At 44.6% G+C, this 19,457-nt stretch overlaps 1 protein-coding gene across 3 annotated transcripts in view; it reads right to left on the reverse strand.

Annotated features, from left to right (window-relative positions):
• The window catches only part of LOC109868991 (GRIP and coiled-coil domain-containing protein 2), a 33,405-nt gene that overhangs the window by 8,004 nt on the left and 5,944 nt on the right, over nucleotides 1–19,457 (reverse strand). The window contains exons 4-22 of one of the 3 annotated variants that reach the window (XM_020458795.2): nucleotides 16,546–16,613; nucleotides 16,311–16,415; nucleotides 15,814–16,173; nucleotides 15,526–15,683; nucleotides 13,736–15,404; nucleotides 13,493–13,553; nucleotides 13,066–13,265; nucleotides 10,161–10,280; nucleotides 9,512–9,676; nucleotides 9,110–9,214; nucleotides 8,007–8,169; nucleotides 7,466–7,566; nucleotides 7,203–7,280; nucleotides 6,752–6,889; nucleotides 6,002–6,123; nucleotides 5,685–5,861; nucleotides 5,312–5,520; nucleotides 1,114–1,320; nucleotides 827–966 (exon numbers count right to left, since the gene is read on the reverse strand). In XM_020458795.2, coding sequence (XP_020314384.1) covers nucleotides 827–966; nucleotides 1,114–1,320; nucleotides 5,312–5,520; nucleotides 5,685–5,861; nucleotides 6,002–6,123; nucleotides 6,752–6,889; nucleotides 7,203–7,280; nucleotides 7,466–7,566; nucleotides 8,007–8,169; nucleotides 9,110–9,214; nucleotides 9,512–9,676; nucleotides 10,161–10,280; nucleotides 13,066–13,265; nucleotides 13,493–13,553; nucleotides 13,736–15,404; nucleotides 15,526–15,683; nucleotides 15,814–16,173; nucleotides 16,311–16,415; nucleotides 16,546–16,613 — 4,346 coding nt within the window. The remainder of the gene's footprint in view (nucleotides 1–826; nucleotides 967–1,113; nucleotides 1,321–5,311; nucleotides 5,521–5,684; nucleotides 5,862–6,001; nucleotides 6,124–6,751; nucleotides 6,890–7,202; nucleotides 7,281–7,465; nucleotides 7,567–8,006; nucleotides 8,170–9,109; nucleotides 9,215–9,511; nucleotides 9,677–10,160; nucleotides 10,281–13,065; nucleotides 13,266–13,492; nucleotides 13,554–13,735; nucleotides 15,405–15,525; nucleotides 15,684–15,813; nucleotides 16,174–16,310; nucleotides 16,416–16,545; nucleotides 16,614–19,457) is intronic. The other 2 variants (XM_020458802.2, XM_031798601.1) reach the window with 2 other exon arrangements.

Consider the following 19,457-nt stretch of genomic DNA (forward strand, 5'->3'; position numbering starts at 1 on the left):
GCGTTGATTGCCCTGATCATGTCAACATCATACTTTCAAAATCTTAGCTAGCAAGCTAGACAAGCAGTCATCATCATGAATCAAGTCGACAATCTACTGGCAAATCTCTTTTTAATCCTTGTCATATGAAGAGAAATAATGAAGAGAAATTTTAGATAAAATGTCTCAGTGCTCATCGGCCATTGGACATAAACATTACACAACAAGTTGGAAATCGCAAATTCAACAATGAGTGGTTTGGAAGGAATCAGTGAGGCTAACTGCAAGCATTGCAAATCAATCATTGGCCTGCTATTCAGTAGAGTGGCTGTGTGGTCCAAAGTATAAGATTATGGGTATTTTTTCAGAGTTTAAAATGATAAACATTCAACATTGACCATGCTGTCAGTGAAGCATGATGTGCCGTGCTCAAAACAACTGTCAACACAGAACTGCAAAATCTGAGATCAAGACACTGGGAACTCAGAAAAAATGAGCTACGACTGGGAAAATACGCTTTGAACTTTCATCCAATTCGGAACGTGGGCCTCTTTCTAGAGCTACGACCTGAAGATCACGGAAGTCATCATGATTCAACCCCCCCCCCCCATGTTCTGCCCATGTTCTGAATTCTGTTGCCGTACATTTCAGAAGTGGTGAACAAATAGTTATATTGACTACGTCCGTCCTAGCTCACTCATTAATGTCTTAATCCAAATGATTGGATCCATTATTTATATTTTGTCCCACCAAGATGTAGAAGTTAAAATCACCACTGTAAGTGGGAGAGCATCTGTGAAAGAGAGCATATCTGTTTCATCAGTACTGTGTGTGTGTGTGTACGTACATTGACCTGTTCATTCAGAACAGCGTTAGTAGCTTCGGTCTCATGCAGTAGACTGTTCATGTGTTCCATACTGCGTGTAGCTGTGGTCAACTTCTGATTCAACTCCTCTTTAGTCGGCTCCACCTGCCACACAAACGGCTCTGCAACCAATCACACAAACAAAATGGTCCTTTAGCAGACAGTTGTATTCGAAGACACAGTTCACAGTATATATAAAAAAGTATCCCTTGTGGGAATCAATCCAACAACTCCGTAGCCTTTGGAGACATGCATGTATACACACGTACCCTGTTTGGGGTCTGGGGAGGTGAGTAGTTGCTCCAGTGAGGGTAGGTATGTGGATGACAGGGACTCTGTCTCTGAAGTCTCCATGCCCTCCCCCTCCTCTCTAGCCATGGACTGGAGATCACCGAGGCCCAGCCCCCCCGTTCCCCCCTGGTCCACGGGCCGGCGGTCCACCGCTGACTTACGACTGGTCTGGACTGGAGCTGGACCTGGAGGGAGACAACACATATCATACAGTCATGCTGGGCAGAGAGCAACAATGTCATTCCATATTTCGCAAGTGTGAAATCCAGAAGTGTAGAAGACCGGGGGATACATTTATAAACAGACAAAAACATTTTTTTTAAAGGTTCTGAAAAAGAGCAGAATCCACAGGTAGGTGTGTTTGAGTGTGTGTGTGAGAGAGACAGAGGCAGAGAAATGGCAGGTGCTGGTGGGCAGACGGTGTCTGATTGATGGACAGAGCATGAAAAACCTGTGTGTAGAACCACCTGCAGCCTACCTTGCCCTTCACACCCTAGAGAACACACACAGCTTTGTCTTACTATACTTGTTAGGACTTTTTGGGGACCAACAATTGATTCCCATTAAAAATCATATTTTCCCTAAACCTAAAAATTGCTTTTTTACAAGTCAGGACTGGCAAAATGTCCTCACTTCTTTTAATTTTAGTTGGTTTACTTTTCTGGTGAGGACTTCTGGTACTCACAAGTATAGTAAAATGTGCCCCCACACACACAGTCTCTGGAACTATAATCTGCACTTTCAGATTCAATCAAATCTAGAACATTTTACAGTTCAGATGAAAGAAGGGAGACAAGGAGAGGAAGCTTTTTATGACTATAGGAAGGGATCCAGCCCTGCTGTCTCCAGAAGTACTGCTTGGCCAAACTCTGTGTGTTAGGGTGGCACTAATGACCAGGTTCTCCAGATGCCAGTGTGCTAGTGCCACCCAGAGGGATGGGCAGAGCAGAGCTGGTTAAGGCTGGATGGGCTCTCTGTACCCTTCACACTAACACCTGGCTAGGCTGCTGAGATGAAGTGTGTACCATCTTTACACAGCTGCACTACAACACTGGATGAGTAAGATGAAAAGACAGACCGCGGGAGGGAGGGGGAGGGAGCGAGACAAAAATAGAGTGCATGTGTTTACTCTAAGTGGCTCCAGAGAGCAGGTGTATGAGAGGTGATATATTATCCCTATCAGCTCTGCTCTCTCATACTCAACTCATAACTAGGGCTGTTACGGTGACAGTATTAGTGCCACACCGGAGGTCACGAGTCATGACGGCAGTCAAATTCTACGTGACAGTTTAGTCATGGTAATTAGGCTTCTCCAAGCTCTGATGCTGCTGATGGTCATTAGAAGCCTACCAAACTTTCTAACTGCCTGGTAATAGGCACTCTAAATGTATTTGAAAATCTAATCAAAACACTTCATGAGAGCCCATGAGCTCATGTTGCGCAACATTTCTATAGGCTATGCATTTGCTTGATAAAAAAAACTGTTTTGATGGCCTCTATTAAAGAGAGGAGCATCCCATCAGCTTACTATATTTATTTATCAACTTTCCTAATATTAAGCACAATGCTTCACTTTACAACAGCAGTATAGCCTACCTGGCTGGCATGAAAATGAACCACGGGAAAAGTGTCCTCCAGTTGCTATTTAAGTGCACAGATGTCGTTTTATTTTTGTTTTGTTTTAAATAATCATGCCCCTGTTCCCGAGACTGGTGCATGATAATGGTCCATTCTAAATCAAAACAAATTCCACACATAAAATTAGTATATGTAAAGACAACACTAACTGAAGAATAGTCTGATGGGTGACAATATTAGTGAATGATGTATTATCACTTGTGAATGATGCCCAGCTTGTGCAGTAAGGCAAAAACAGCGCATGCCTTTTTTTTTTTTTTTTTTGCGACTTTTTCAAATGATAGTCGCACACCTCATGTTGCCTAGCCCATAGACCTATAGTATATGTTTTGATAAGGTTTGTATCACAACTAAAGTGGCCAAATAACTTCTTAAAATGAAAGACATTCATCTGATTTATAATGGTGTAGAGCTTAACTGGCATACATAGGTTGCAGGTGAGTTTCAAGTTTGGGGAAGACAATTTTCACCATAAACACACACCTTTATAATAAAGCATTACATGCATAACTGCATTTGTAGTCACTTAAGTACAGTGCAAATGCAATCGAAAATCACAAACACAATCAAAACAGTCCATTATACTTTTAAAACTGACCTCACGGTGATGATCAATTTGAAGAAAGAAGTTCAACAGCAGGTTGAAACAATGTAAACGAAATGGACAGAGCTTTCTAAGGTGATGATTCATTCAGAACACCCATATGCATATTAGTGCACACGCATAGGCTTATCAGCCCAAGCCTCATTCAGAACACCCATATGCATATTAGTGCACACGCATAGGCTTATCAGCCCAAGCCTCATTCAGAACACCCATATGCATATTAGTGCACACGCATAGGCTTATCAGCCCAAGCCCCCCCCCCCTCCCCAGAAAACACTTAATTAAAATGATGATTGTGCCATTATACAATACATAGCCTACCGCATATTACGCATGGCAGAAAAACATAAAACTAAACTGATTTAAGATGTCTTTGATACATAATTGGTCTAGCCTTTGAGTGAGGACTGTATAATTATGCATATTGGATGGACTGGTTACCTTATGCTACACTCCAAAATGTCAACGCATGAGTCTGGGAGAGAACATATAACCATAGGGGTTGCTGTTGATTCATTGTGCAGAACGACTTACAGTTAGCCTACAATTAGTCCATTTGTATTTGAAAAGCCGAGTAATAGGGATTTATTTTATATTTTCATAATTCATTGGGTAACACATGATCTTTAGCTATAATGAATATCCCATCTCCTCCTCTCCTTTATTCCTTTCTACAACATGCAGAGGGGCTCTCAACAGTTTAGTGAAGTGTGTTTAGTTGCGAAAACATGTTACTATCGATGTTCCTGAACAGATTTCACTTGGTTTCCCAAAGTAAGCACTGGGTAGCTGCAGGAACAAGGCTGGAGAGCCCATTGCATACAGAGTTTGCGTGGAATAGCAGTGAGAGCATACTCCTACTCCTCAAACGGTGGTTAATGTGTGGAGTGAAGTAAGTGTTGTTGTATTTACTTCTCAGCTTGCTCATATTAAGCACATGATCTGCTATAAAACCGAAGCAGCCTACCAGGCATCATTGAAAACCAGACGGTGGAAAAGCGTGCTGCCTTCATTCTCTATTCCAGTGCATACAGATGACATGGATTCTTCCTCTGCCCCTGTTCCTGACCATTTGATAAGGGGCCATTCTAAATCAAAACTCATTTTACATATTAGTAAAGACAATAGTCTGATGGGTAAAAATCACTTGAGAGAACAGCTGTGCAGTCTGAGGAAAGGAACAGTCGGAAGCTTTCTGTGTGACTTTCTCAAATCATCATTAGCATATAGCCGCACCATGCAGCCCATATGTTTGGATTTCTAAGACATTCTAAGGTTTGTATCATTAATGACTAAAGTTGCCAAATAACTCTAAATCTAGCATATAGGACCTGTTTCAAATGATCACTTTTATGTTTCATATGTGAACTCGCTCCGGAATGGGACAAATACCCTTCCTATTTTTATTCAGCTATATTCAATTATATTCTTACTATAAAATAATGACACGGGACTTTTAAGCCTATCTTGTCAGCTTAATGTACAATCCTATAGCCTATGGCATGGAGCATAGCCAGATAACACAGTAGGCCAACTCATATTCTGTTGTTTTGAAATACATTTTCTTCATATCATGTTTCTTTAGACCTGACTAAAATAAATAATGGATTAATTGTGATGGTGTATATTAAATGGATTTGTTCCAAAGGCGCACCTCAGCAGCTTGTATGTGTGGAGGTCTGGAGAGGCCAGACGTGTTTATGTTAATTAACGGTCAACTACCTTGAGAACGGCAGTCTTCTGCATGACTGCCACAGCCCTACTCACCACCCCTGCTCTACCTTTCCCCTGGCCTCTATCTATCTCCCACTCTCCCTCTTTAACCCAACACTCACCCTCTCTCCTCTCCTTTCCAAAACCCCACTCTCCTCTTTCCGTCTATCAACCCAATCCTGTTCTCTCTCTCTACTCTCCTCTCCCTCTCGTCTTACTGGTCTGTTTCTGCAGTGTAAACAGTTGGTTCTCCAGCCGGGTCATCTGGTTCTGCAGGGTCTCTACTGTAGTTCTGTGTTCATCCTGAAGGTGGCGGATCTGCTCCCTGAACCCTGAGCGCTGGGCCACGGCCTGCGAGGTCAGCTGACCCACCGTCTGAGCATGCTCTGTTCGCAGTGACATAATCTCAGCCTGGAGAGACATGAATCTGGGGGGGAAGGGGAAGAGGAGAGAGGGAGAGAGTATGAAATAAAGGAGAGAGGGGGAAACAGATTAAGGCTGTTACTGTGGACTTGAATGTTAACAGACTGAGATAAAAATCTATTAGCTCTGAGAGGTAATACAAGTATTCAGGCACACATAAACCCGTACCTCTCTCTGAGCTCGGCCTCTTTAGCAACGGTCTCCTGCAGTATCTTGTTGTGTCGTTCCAGCAGTGTGTCATGTTCCATCTGGAGCTGTTGTAGTTCTGCAGTGCTCACCGCCAGACTCTGCTGACTGTCCTGCAGCTTGGCTTTATACTGGTCCACCAAGGACTCCATCTGCTCTCTGTCACACACACACATTATCATCATATGACACACACACACACAATCATCATATGACACACACATTATCATCATATGACACACACCACACACATTATCATCAAAAGACACACACCACACACACAGTATCTGTAGATATACCTCTCCTGTTTAGTGGCGTCTCCATCGCTCTGTGCTGAGGTTTTGTTCTTCTGTTGTTTGAGGACGTTGTGAACTCTGACCTTATAGCTGTCAAACTCAGCAGTGACAGATGACAGCTCAGCCTTTGAAATAACATTCACATCACACATTAATTCATGTTTTACATAATTAAAAGCCAAACAAACTGTTTGTAAGCACACATTTTAGAAGCACATATTAGGTGGTAGCGGTTTTCATATTACATCTCTATTTTCACCCTGAACTGCATGTAGTTGTGTTTCTGCAGACCAGCAGTACATTAACATGATGGTGTATTGTGTGCCAATGTATCAGTATTGTAATGAATAGTACAGTATTAGTGTGTACGTCCCTGAGGTAGGAAACCCAGCAGCACTTCCTCTAACGTGGAGCCAGACCGTACCATTCATCATCACCCACTGGACCCCAGGGGGACACCCCCATAATAAAATGTTTGGTTCCAACCATTTAGCAAAGCGGCACACTAACACTTAACTGATGAGAAATCCATAGCGATATTTCTACTGCCTGAGCTGAGAGAGGGGATGGAGAGAGAGAGAAAGAGAGAGGGAGAGAGGAAAGGAGAGGGAGTGCGAAGGAGAGGGAGAAGGAGAGAGAGAGAGAGATGGGGTTTAAGGTAGAGGAACAGAGACGAGATATAAAGGGAAGACCGAGAGAGAAAATAAGAGGAGAGGGAGGAGAGAACTGGATGATAATTGTGAGTGTACCTACCTTGGCAGTGTTAGCCTCCTGCTGTAGTGTGGTCAGTCTCTGTTGTAGGGAGCTGCTTGTTCTCTGCTGTTGTTCAGTCAGAGTCCTCAGCTGCTCCTGCAGTCTGTGGCGCTCCGCAGTCAGGTCACAGCACTGGATCTATACAAGAACACAAGAGCCACTGATAACTGATACAACACTTAGGGACAGATAACATTGTGACACAGTATGTACTCGTCCATTACCCCTTTTAGACAGAGGGTGTTTCATTGAAAGCACAGTCTTGTTGCAGGCTCAGATGTCTATTTGTATTTATTATAGATGATGTACTGGGCCATTAGATGATGCCAAGGCAGCAGCTACTCTTCCTGGGGTCCAGTAAAATTAAGGCAATTATATCATTTTAAAAACATTACAATACATTCACAACACATTAAGTCTGTTTGAATGGGTTCAGGGTCTGCCATCTTACCTTGTTGTTCTCTAGTTGCTGTTGATGTGCCTCCAGCTCTCCCTTCAGAGAGGCCAGCGTCATCATCTGAATGGCTTCCTGCACACACACACACACACACTTAATACACTACTTACCTTCACAGCCACTACACATTCAAGGAAACCCCAACTCCAATGTATTACAGAACACTGTAAACACTCATTTGACTAAAGTAGTGATGTAGGAAGAGGTCCACTGGAACCCTCTCTGTAGTCCAGGTAACCAGGTCCCTTGGGTCTGACCTGTCTCTTGGCATCAGCCAGGTCTTTCTTGGTTTTCACCAGCAGCTGTTTCATCTTGGAGCTCTTATCCTCCCCTTGGTCCAGCTGGGACTTCAGAACCTCTGGGAGAACACACAGAAACAGGATAGAAGAATGGATAACAGTAAAAAGGCCATTGTTATAATGAATGAAACATATAATAGAGACGTATACACTTTTGATTTTCAGTAAACTTAGATTGTTAGGGGTTCCTTGAGTGGCGCAGCGTTCTAAGGCACTGCATCGCAGTGCTAGAGGCGTCACTACAAACCCGGGTTCGATCCCAGGCTGTATCACAACCGGCCACGATCGGGATTCCCATAGGGTGGCGCACAATTGGCCCCTCGTCGTCTGGGTTAGGGGAGGGTTTGGCTGTCATTGTAAATAATAATTTGTTCTCAACTGACTTGCCTAGTTAAATAAAAAGGTACAAAATGTAAAAAAAAGATTTTGTGCTTTCGTTAGGAAAGTAAGTAAAAGTATGTCAGTGGGGCAAATGGTAGGGATCAGTGTTTGTGGGTACCGATCTCCTGGTTGAGTGTGTCTTCTTTCTGTGTGTGTGTGTGTATCTGTGTTTTCAGCTCCTCCACACACACGTCCTTCTCTGACAGTTTGGTGTTGAGTTCTTTGACCAGGCGTTCATAGTCTGCCATCTCCATGTCCAACAACGAGCTCTGCTGGGCCTCCTGGAAGAATAACACACACACATTCACAACAGATCAATATAGATCAGGTATATCTCACTGGTCATCCCCAAAGCCAATTCCTCCTTTGGTCGTCTTGTCTCCCAGTTCTCTGCTGCCTATGACTGGAACGAATTGCAAAAATCTCCCTCACTAGCTTTAAGCACCAGCTGTCAGAGCAGCTTACAGATCACTGCACCTGTACATAGCCCATCTGTAAACAGCCTATCTATCTACCTACCTACCTCATCCCCATACTGGTATTTATTTATTTATTTAGCTCCTTTGCACCCCAGTATCTCTACCTGCACATTCATCTTCTGCCGATCTACCATTCCAGTGTTTAATTGCTATATTGTAATTACTTCGCCACCATGGCCTATTTATTTCCTTATCTTACCTCATTTGCACTCACTGTATATAGACTTTTTGTTTTATTTTGTTCTACTGTATTATTGACTGTATGTTTTGTTTATTCCATGTGTAACTCTGCGTTGTTGTATATGTTGAATTGCTACGCTTTATCTTGGCCAGGTCGCAGTTGCAAACGAGAACTTGAACCTGGTTAAATAAAGGTGAAATAAAGATACACACTGTCTGCATCGTAACATATAAACACACAATCCCATTTCTACACATATCTTAGTACGAGTAATGGAAAAGCAGCTTCCAGTGCTTGAGGGTAAAATGTTACTTTGACATCCTGCTAGATTCTGAGTGTTGTTTTTTCGGACTAGAGGCAACACGACACACATTACAACATCACGACACACCATCACGACACACCATCACGACACAACATCACAACATTGACACACATCACGACACACATCACGACACACATCACACAGCTCCCAGTGAAGGTTATAAGTAAGAGCTTTACCACCTCTTTATTTAAGTGGCCTTGCCATGTGTGTGCGTGTGTGTGCGGGGTATTGTGTACCTTGCGTAGCTGCTCCAGCTCCTGTGTTGTCTGCTGAGACTGCTGCTTCTGTCTGCGGAGCTGAACTGTCAACTCCTCCATGTCCTTCTGCAATGACGACAGCTCCTGGAGACACAAAACACGGTTATATTTTTGGGTGACCAACAACTGATTCCAAATTCCAAATCCTATTTTCCCTAAACTTAAACATACCCCTTAAGTCTAAAATAGCCTTTTTAGAAGCGATGACTGGAAAAAATGTCCTCACTTCTCTGAATTTCTGTTACTTTACAATTCTTGTGAGGACTTCTGGTACTCAGAAGAATAGTAAAACGTGTCCACACATTTAGGTAATTTAGCAGACGCTCTTATCCAGAGCGACTTACAATCAGTGCATTGAACAAAAATAGTTCACACACACACCTTTGTCTTCTGTTCCTTCAGTAGTTCCTCAGCCTGCAGGTCTCTGTTCAGGGTGTCTGTCTGTCTGTGTAGTTCTGCTGTCTGTCCTTCCATCTGTCTCACCGTATTCCTTAGAGTCTCCAATTCGGTCATCAGGTCCTCTCTCTCCGACCACAGCTGTTCATGCTGGACACAGAACACACACACACAATCAAACTTCACTCACGAGTTCTTGGCAAAAAGCAGTCCCCTTGGCCATATAAATCAGGGATACAGAACACTTGAACAATAACATCACATCAGGTAAACATATCTAACATAAAGACATCCAGGGATGTCTCAGACACTGTTATGAGTTTCTCTGTCTGTATTGTCCCAGGGGAGCTCTCGGCTCACACAGCCAAGACCAGCATCTGTCTCAGTAGACTGACAACACCACAACAGCAGATGGAACCAGCCACTGGTTAATTTACACACAGTCCGTTACTTCACAAGAAACAGACAATTAGGAAGAGAAAAATATAATCATAAGAAGAGGAGGAATGAAAATAATGAACTAATGGACAGTTTGTATTTGGACCGAGGGGGAAATTGTCAGTTTGGTTGAGCATGCTGGATGACTTCTGAGCATGGTTTGTGTGTGAGACTGTAGTGTGTGTGTCTGTGTTACCTGTTGTACTGCGTTGTTTAGACGTTTGGTCAGCTCGGAGATCTGTTTCTCAGCTCCCTCCACCGTCTCTCTCTCCTTATCCAGCTGCTCTGTCTGCCTGTCGTAGTCCAGCTGCAAGTTCTGTAACACACACACTTAGTATTAAACACATTCACTATTGAATAGGCGTTGTGCAGCTTAATTAAGCAATAAGGCACGAGGTGGTGTGGTATGTTTATGCACGACACAACACGGAGTGCCTAGATACAGCCCGTAGCCGTGGTATATTGGCCATATACCCCAAACCCCCGAGGAGCCTTATTGCTATTAATAAACTGGTTAACAACGTAATTAGAACATTAAAAATACATGTTCTCTCTGATATACCACGGCATGCAGCCAAATCAGCATTCAGGGCTCGAACCACCCACTTTATAATGCAGATTAACACCAGCGCATATGTCAAGCTGCCTGTTCTACAGCGACAGGGTATTCAAACTTCACATGCGCCGAACACAATAAGTCCAGACTTTACCGTGAAATGCTTACTTACAAGCCCTTAACCAACAGTGCAGTTCAAGAAGAGTTAAGAAACTATTTACCAGGTAGACTAAAGTAAAAAATAATAATAAAAAGTAACAATAAGAATAACGAGGCTATATACAGGGGGCACTGGTACTGAGTCAGTGTGCGGGGGTACAGGCTAGTTGAGGTAATGTGTACATGTAGGTGGGGGTGAAGTGACTATGCATGGATAATAAACAGTGAGTAGCAGCAGTGTACAAAGGGGGGGGGGGGTCAATGCAAATTGTCCGGTGGCGACTTTATTAATTGTTCAGCAGTCTAATGGCTTGAGGGTAGAAACTGTTAAGGAGCCTTTTGTTCCTAGACTTGGCGCTCCGGTACCGCTTGCCGTGCTGTAGCAGAGACACCAGTCTATAACTTGGGTGACTGGAGTCTCTGACAATTTTATGGGCTTTCCTCTGACACCGCCTAGTATATAGGTCCTGGATGGCAGGAAGTTTGGCCCCAGTGATGTACTGGGCTGTTCGCACTACCCTCTGTTGCACCTTACGGTGCCGAGCAGTTGCCATACTAGGCGGTGATGCAACTGGTCAGGATACTCTCAATGGTAAAGCTGTAGAACCTTTTGAAGATCTGGGGACCCATGCCAAATCTCTTCGGTCTCCTGAGGGGGAAAAAGTTTTGTACTGCCCTCTTCGACTGTTTTGGTATGTTTGGACCATAATAGTTCATTGGTGATGTGGACACCAAGGAACTTGAAACTCTCGACCCGCTCAACTAATTTAATAATTTTGCACGCCCAATTTTTCAGTTTGATTGTTAAACAAGTTTGAAATATCCAATAAATGTCATTCCACTTCATGATTGTGTCCCACTTGTTGTTGATTCTTCACAAAAAAATACAGTTTTATATCTTTATGTTTGAAGCCTGAAATGTGGCAAAAGGTCGCAAAGTTCAAGGGGGCCGAATATTTTCGCAAGGCACTGTATGTACAGTCACTGTGAGGACGACGTCGTCAATGGACTTATTGATGAAGCCAATGACTGAGGTGGTATACTCCTCAATGCCATTGGATGAATCCCGGAACATATTCCAGTCTGTGCTAGCAAAACAGTCCTGTAGTGTAGCATCCGCGTCAGCTGACCACTTCCATATTGAGCAAGTTGCTGGTACTTCCTGCTATAGTTTTTGCTTGTAAGCAGGAATCAGGAGGATATAATTATGGTCAGATTTGCCAAATGGAGGGCGGGGGAGAGCTTTGTATGCATCTCTGTGTGTGGAGTAAAGATGGTCTAGGATTTTTTCTTCTCTGGTTGCACATGTGACATGCTGTTAAAAATTTGGTAAAACCGATTTAAGTTTACCTGCATTAAAGTCCCCGGCCACTAGGAGAGCCACTTCTGAGTGAGCATTTTCTTCTTTGCTTATGGCCTTACAGAGTTGGTTGAGAGCGGTCTGAGTGCCAGCTTCGTGGTAGTAAATAGACGGCTACGAATAATATAGATAAGAACTCTCTTGGTAGATAGTGTGGTCTACAGCTTATCATAAGGTACTCTACCTCAGGTGAGCAATACCTCGAGAATTCTTTAGTATTAGACATCGCGCACCAGCTGTTATTGACAAATAACTCATCTTCTCATCTCGTTCTGCCGGTGCATGGAAAATCCCGCTAGCTCTATATTGTCCGTATCATTGTTCAGCCACGTCTCGGTGAAACACAAGATGTTACAGTTTTTGTCCCGTTGGTAGGATAATCTTAAATCGTAGGTCATCAATTTTATTTTCCAATGATTGCAAGTTAGCAAGAAGAACGGCTGCCAGTGGGAGTTTACTCGGTCGCCTACGGATTCTCAGAAGGCTGCCCGATCTGCGGCCACTTTTCCTGCGTCTTTTCTTCACGCAAAAGGCAGGGACCTGGGCCCGATCCAGTGAAAGCAGGATATCCTTCTCGTTGGACTCGTTAAAGGAACAAGTTTCTTCCAGTCCGTGGTGAGTAAACGCTGTTCTGATGTCCAGAAGTTATTTCCGGTCATCCATTCAGGTCTAGAACAAAACTCCCATTAAACACAGCAGAGTGATTTGATCTCTAATGGCTTGCAGAGCCAATTCATAAAGACAACCGTCTGATCCCATTTAATGTGGCTGTTGTGCATTATACTAACTGAAACACAAACAGAAAGCTCTCTGCTGAACAGACACACTTAGCAGCTATGGCCAGAAAGCTAGAGCATTGGGGGAAAAGCCACTGTTATTTTCCTCATCATCTCTTCAAGTGTTTTTTGTAATAAAACAGATTTGTACCACCGGCTAAATAAGCAATTCACTATTCTGTGTTGTTCATTCTGTATAAGGTAGGGATGTAGTGAGGGGTCTGGGCTAGGGGTCAGGGGTGAGTAGTACCTTGTATCCCTCTGCTCCATGGATGATGTCTTTCATTGAGCTGGTCACTCTCTCTCTCTCAGCCTTCAACACCTCTACTTCCTCCTTCAGCGACACAGCCTCTTTCCTGCTGGTGTCCAGCTCCTTCCTGGCTTTCACAGCCACCGCCTTGATCTTATTCATCCTCTCATCCTTCTCTTTGCGTTCCTTCTCCAGCAGGGCTGAGGTGGAGGGATGAGACATCATCACACACAGATCATTGGAGGAATCAGTATCCCTCAATGATTGGCACTTTGTATCTGTCATTCTTAAATGAGCTTAATAAACCTAGGAAGATCATCTCAAAACAAACAATAATTACATGTTTTGTATTGCTCATCTGTCATAGTATTATTACACAGAGTTTCCTGTTCTGTTCTACATTGGACAGTAGTAATTAGGAACATACCGATTTTCTCAGTGAACTCATTGGCTGTGTTCTCCTCTGAGACAGGAGACGGGGCTGAAGACTGGTGGGGGGAAAGAGAGAGGGAGGGAAAAGTCAATCTGTAGAACTAATGAAAAATACCACAGCAGTCACTTTGACAAACCATGGCTTAGGAAAAAAGCGGTGGGCAAAAAATCAATCCCTTTATGTCCTTTAGATGGTGTGCAGATGTTTTGAAGGAAAGAAGCCAGAAGAAGTACTTACCAGTAAGCCAGCCATCTCACTTCTCAGCTGAGATATCACTGTGTCCTTCTCTGTTAGCTGCTGTTGTAGCTCTCTCCTCTCCTTCTCCGCCTGTTCTTCCTCCTCCTCTCTTCCCTCCTTTTCCTCCCTCTCTCTGTCTGCCAGTGTCTCTGTAGCCTGGCTGACCTGTGTCAGTAGTTCTTGGTTCTCTGTTCTCATCTTCTCATTGGCCAGTTTCATCTCCCTTAGGTCTTTCTGTAGAGCTTCAGTATCTCCCACCACCTCTCCCAGATTACTCTTCAGCAGGCTCCTCTCCTTCTCCAGCTCCTCTATACGAGCCTGCAGCTCCTCCACCTCCTCCCCTGGGCTCCCCTGCACATTCTTACAACTCTCCCTCTGCACCAACTCTAGATTACTCTTCAGCAGGCTCCTCTCCTTCTCTAACTCCTCTATACGAGCCTGTAGCTCTGCCACCTCCTCTCTCTGGCCTTGACTCTCCTCCACCTCCCTCGCTCTTTCCTCCCACAGCCTCATCACCTCCATCTCTCTGTCCTGCAGTGCTGACAGTGTTCTGTCTCTCTCTGTGCTCACCACATTGACTGTTTCCTCTAACTCCTGAACAGCACTCTCCCTCATCTGTAGCTGAGAGAGGATCTCCCCGTTCTGCTTGCTCAGATCCTCCACTGAAGCCCTTAGCTCTACAGCTAACACTGTCTGCACCTCAAGAGATGCCTTTAGCTCAGAGGCTAACACTGTCTGCGCCTCTACTGAGTTCTTTAGCTTGAGGGCTAACGCAGTCTTCTCCTCCATAGACGTCTGCAGCTGCTCCTTCAGCCTCTCGGCTGCCTGTGTCTGCTTTAGGAAGCTCTCCAGCCTCTTCTCCAGGCCCTGGACCTTTTCCAACAGGCTGTCTCTATCTTCATTTAACCCTTTCACCCTCTCCACCAGACCATCTCGCTCCTCAGTAAGCCTTCTGATGCTCTCCTGTAGCTCCTGGACTGCAGAAGCCGCCTGTTCCTTCATAGCTTCATACTGTCTGGTGACGTCCCCGGTCCTCTGACCTTGCTCAGTCTCCAGGCCTCTCAGGATGTCTCTGGTGTGTTCGTACTCAGCCACCGCCTGGCTCCTGTCTAGGGACTCACACTGGGACCTCAGCTCCTGAGCCTGACCCTGCTGTTCTTGCAGGGTCAGGCTCTGGTGGGTTGCACCAGGGACAGGGCAGGACAGGCTCTGTCTGGGGCTGGAGGGGCTAGCAGGACTGGCAGGTAGGCCGTCTACTGAATCTCTCTGTGGGCCGCTCTGCTGGAGCTGAGTGAAAGCTTGAGCCTCCTGAAGGTCACGGTTAGGGGTTTCCAGGCTCAGAAGATCACGGTTAGGGGTCGCAACCTCCCGGGTCATCAGCAACTCTTCGATTTTAAACTGTAGTTCCTCGTTCTCTGTATGAAACTCCTCCCTCACCCTCTCAAGCTCCGCCTCCAGTTCAGTCTTCACATTCCCCAGGAAAGTCAGCTCTTCTTGCAGCATGGTATTCTGGGATTGCTGGTCCTCCAGGGCAGATCGTAGCTGTCTGCTCTGTGTCTCTCCATCACTGGCATCAATCAGACTTAAACCAGACAGCTCCAACATCCTGGCCATTCCTGAGCTGCGGCCGCTAGGCTCCTCCTCATCTTCCTGCACATCCTGCAGGAAGCTGTCATAACAAGAGGTAGAAGATTGGATTAATAAAGCACTTTTTCTATCTGCTCAAAGCATTTTACTGTACATTGTATGACTTAGCTCGTCCATCACCAATGTGTAGCGCTAGGCCCCACCTGTCTTTGAGAGCCAGCTGCTCACTGAGCTCCTCTTGGAGGAGTAGCAGTCTCTCTTTCTCCATCTCAAAGTCCTCTTCCAGAGCTCTCAGCTCCTCTTCATGTTGCACACTATGCTGAGCCAACTCCTCTCTCAGGTTCTCTACTTCCTGCTGGGCCTGAAAGGAAAATAAACACACACACACACTTTAATGCAACATTTAAGCAGGTGGTCTTCATCAACTATCAGCTTACAACAGTGTAACGGTTTTTCTTTTGTGACATTTTTTATACACTAATTTAACTAACCTCTGTCAGCGCCCTCTGGTGGTCTTCTTGCAACGTTGAAGCCACCTGGGCGCTTCGCTCCAAGGCTGCAGCTAGCTCTGTCTGCAGACTCAGGATCTGTGACTCCAGGCTGCAGCTAACGGCTTCTACACTCTGGTTTGTGTGTTCCCTTTCGCTCTGCTTTTCTTTCTCTCTTTCACTCTCTTTCTCTCTGTCATTCTCTTCTTTCTTCCTCAGAAGCCTCTGGAAGAATTCAACTTCTTCTTTGTGTTTGGCTTGGGATGAGTCTAAGCTCTTCTCCAAGGCTGCAATTTTCTTCTGGTGGTCTTCCTTGGCCTGGTCCAACTCTCCCAGCAGGGTGGCCAGTTTCCCTACTGCATCCTGGTCATATTCAACAGAAAACAAAGTTAGAACTGGACTGGAACAAAAGGCTAAACACCCTGTAGTTATCAAGGGCCAGGGTAGGTGACTACTGGTCTGGCCTACACAGACAGATGACACGGTCTACTATAGTTCACCTGTTCCCGGTGCTTGACCTTCTCATTCTCCTTCCGCAGCAACACCGCACTCTGCTGGGTCTCAGCCTTTTCCAGCAACAAGGCACTCATCCTCTCAGTCAGTTCCTAGTAGAACAGAATGGAAAACACATTACTGACAATCACTCATGAATAAAATAGAAATGAACAGAACACCTTTGCACTTCAGCAGCATGAGATTATACATTTTCTCATGTACGATTTTAAGACCACAAACCTGTATGATGGAGTCACCTGAATTGCCTTTTGGCTGAGACTTGAGAGTATCAACCTCCTTTTCCAAAACTGTAAAAAATACATTAAAAATAAAAAAATAAAAAAAGGAAATCAGCTACTGTATTAATATTATCAACTATCACAACATTGAATGGTAAACCGTGAATAGATGGCAGCATTCGCACAAAACTGAAAGCGCGAACCACCGCATTTACCCAGGTGACTGGTGACTGGGAAAATGGTTGAATGCTAACAATGTATTTATTCCCTCCATAAGGCAATCAAACAGGCAAAACGTCAGTACAGAGAGAAAGTGGAGTCGCAATTCAACGGCTCAGACACGAGACATACAGTGGGGCAAAAAAGTATTTAGTCAGCCACCAATTGTGCAAGTTCTCCCACTTAAAAAGATGAGAGGCCTGTAATTTCATCATGAGTGCTTGTTTGTAGGTGACCAAATACTTATTTTCCACCATAATTTGCAAATTAATTAATTAATTGAATCACTCCTTGCTGTCCCCAGTCCACCTGGCCGTGCTACTGCTCCAGTTTCAACTGTTCTGCCTTATTATTATTCGAACATGCTGGTCATTTATGAACATTTGAACATCTTGGCCATGTTCTGTTATAATCTCCACCCGGCACAGCCAGAAGAGGACTGGCCACCCCACATAGCCTGGTTCCTCTCTAGGTTTCTTCCTAGGTTTTGGCCTTTCTAGGGAGTTTTTCCTAGCCACCGTGCTTCTACACCTGCATTGCTTGCTGTTTGGGGTTTTAGGCTGGGTTTCTGTACAGCACTTTGAGATATCAGCTGATGTATGAAGGGCTATATAAATAAATTTGATTTGATTAAAAATCCTACAATGTGATTTTCTGGATTTTTTTTCTCATTTTGTCTGTCATAGTTGAAGTGTGCCTATGATGAAAATCATCTTTTTAAGTGGGAGAACTTGCACAATTGGTGGCTGACTAAATACTTTTTTGCCCCACTTACCTACCTGACTAACCGGTGTCTGTATGTAGCCTCGCTACTTTCATAGCCTCGCTACTGTATATAGCCTGTCTCTTACTGTTGTTTTATTTCTTTACTTACCTTTTGTTCACCAAACACCTTTTTTTGCACTATTGGTTAGAGCCTGTAAGTATGTAAGCCTGTAAGTATGCATTTTTACAATCACGGACTACAAAGGGAAAACCAGCTGCGTCGCGGACACCAACGTCTTGCTGCCAGACAAGCTAAACACACTTTTACGCTACTGCTACTCTCTGTTCATCATATATGCATAGTCACTTTAACCATATCTACATGTACATACTACCTCAATCAGTCTGACTAACCGGTGTCTGTATGTAGCCTCGCTACTTTTATAGCCTTGCTACTTTTATAGCCTCGCTACTGTATATAGCCTGTCTTTTTACTGTTGTTTTATTTCTTTACCTACCTACCTATTGTTCACCTAATACCTTTTTTGCACTATTGGTTAGAGTCTGTAAGTAAGCATTTCACTTCGGCACACGTGACAAATAAACTTTGATTTGCAGTGCTTTGGGAGGCTAGTTAAGGATCATATCACCTCCACCTTACCTGACACCCAAGATCCACTTTCATTTGCTTACCGCCCCAATAGATCCACAGGCGATGCAATCGCCATCGTACTGCCCTATCCCATCTGAGGAATACCTACGTCAGAATGCTGTTCATTGACTATAGCTCAGCATTCAACACCATAGTACCCATTAAGCTTGGGGCACTGGGTCTGAACCCCGCCCTGTGCAACTGGGTCCTGGACTTCCTGACAGGCTGCCCCCAGGTGGTGAAGGTAGGAAACAATATCTCCACTTCACTGATCCTCAACACAGGGGCCCCACAACGTTGTGTGCTCAGCCCCCTCCTGTACTCCCTGTTCACCCACGACTGTGTGGCCAAGCACACCAACTCAATCATCAAGTTTGCAGACGACACAACAGTAGTAGGCCTGATTACCAACAATGAGGAGACAGCCTACAGGGAGGAGGTGAGGGCCCTGGCAGAGTCTTGCCAGGAAAATAAACTCTCCCTCAACAAAACGAAGTGGACTTCAGGAAACAGCAGAGGGAGGAGCAGGCCCCTATCCACATCAAAGGGACCGCAGTAGAGAAGGTGGAAAGCTTCATCAGTGACGTGTACGACCAGGAACTTGATCTGAAATGGTCTACCCACACAGACAGTGTGGTGAAGAAGGCGCAACAGCACCTCTTCAACCTCAGGAGGCTGAAGAAATTTGGCTTGGCACCTAAGACCCTCAGAAACTTTCACAGATGCACAATTGAGAGTATCCAGTCAGGCTGTATCACCGCCAGGTACAGCAACTTCCACGCCCGCAACCGCAGGGCTCTCCAGAGGGTGGTACGGTCTGCCCAACACATCACTGGGGGCACACTGCCTGCCCTCCAGGACACCTACAGCACCCGATGTCACAGGAAGGCCAAAAAGATCATCAAGGACATCAACCACAGCCCGTTCACCCCACTATCATCCAGAAGGCGAAGTCAGTATAGGTGCATCAAAGCTCAGACAGAGAGACTGAAAAACCTATCTAAAGGCTATCCGACTGTTAAATAGCCATCACTAGCCGGCTACCACCCGGTTACTCAACCCTGCACCTCGGAGGATGCTGCCCTATATACAGTACCAGTCAAAAGTTTGGACACACCTACTTATTCAAGGGTTTTTCTTTATTTTTACTATTTTCTACATTGTAGAATAAAGACATCCAAACTATGAAATAACACATATGGAATCATGTAGTAACCAACAACAAAAAAAGTGTTAAACCCAAAAAATTTATTTAAAATGTCAGATTCTTCAAAGTAGCCACCCTTTGCCTTGATGACAGCTTTGCACACGCTTGGCATTCTCTCATTCTGCTTTTC

This window comes from Oncorhynchus kisutch, linkage group LG2 (genome assembly GCF_002021735.2).
Source record: "Oncorhynchus kisutch isolate 150728-3 linkage group LG2, Okis_V2, whole genome shotgun sequence".
Taxonomy (NCBI): domain Eukaryota; kingdom Metazoa; phylum Chordata; class Actinopteri; order Salmoniformes; family Salmonidae; genus Oncorhynchus; species Oncorhynchus kisutch.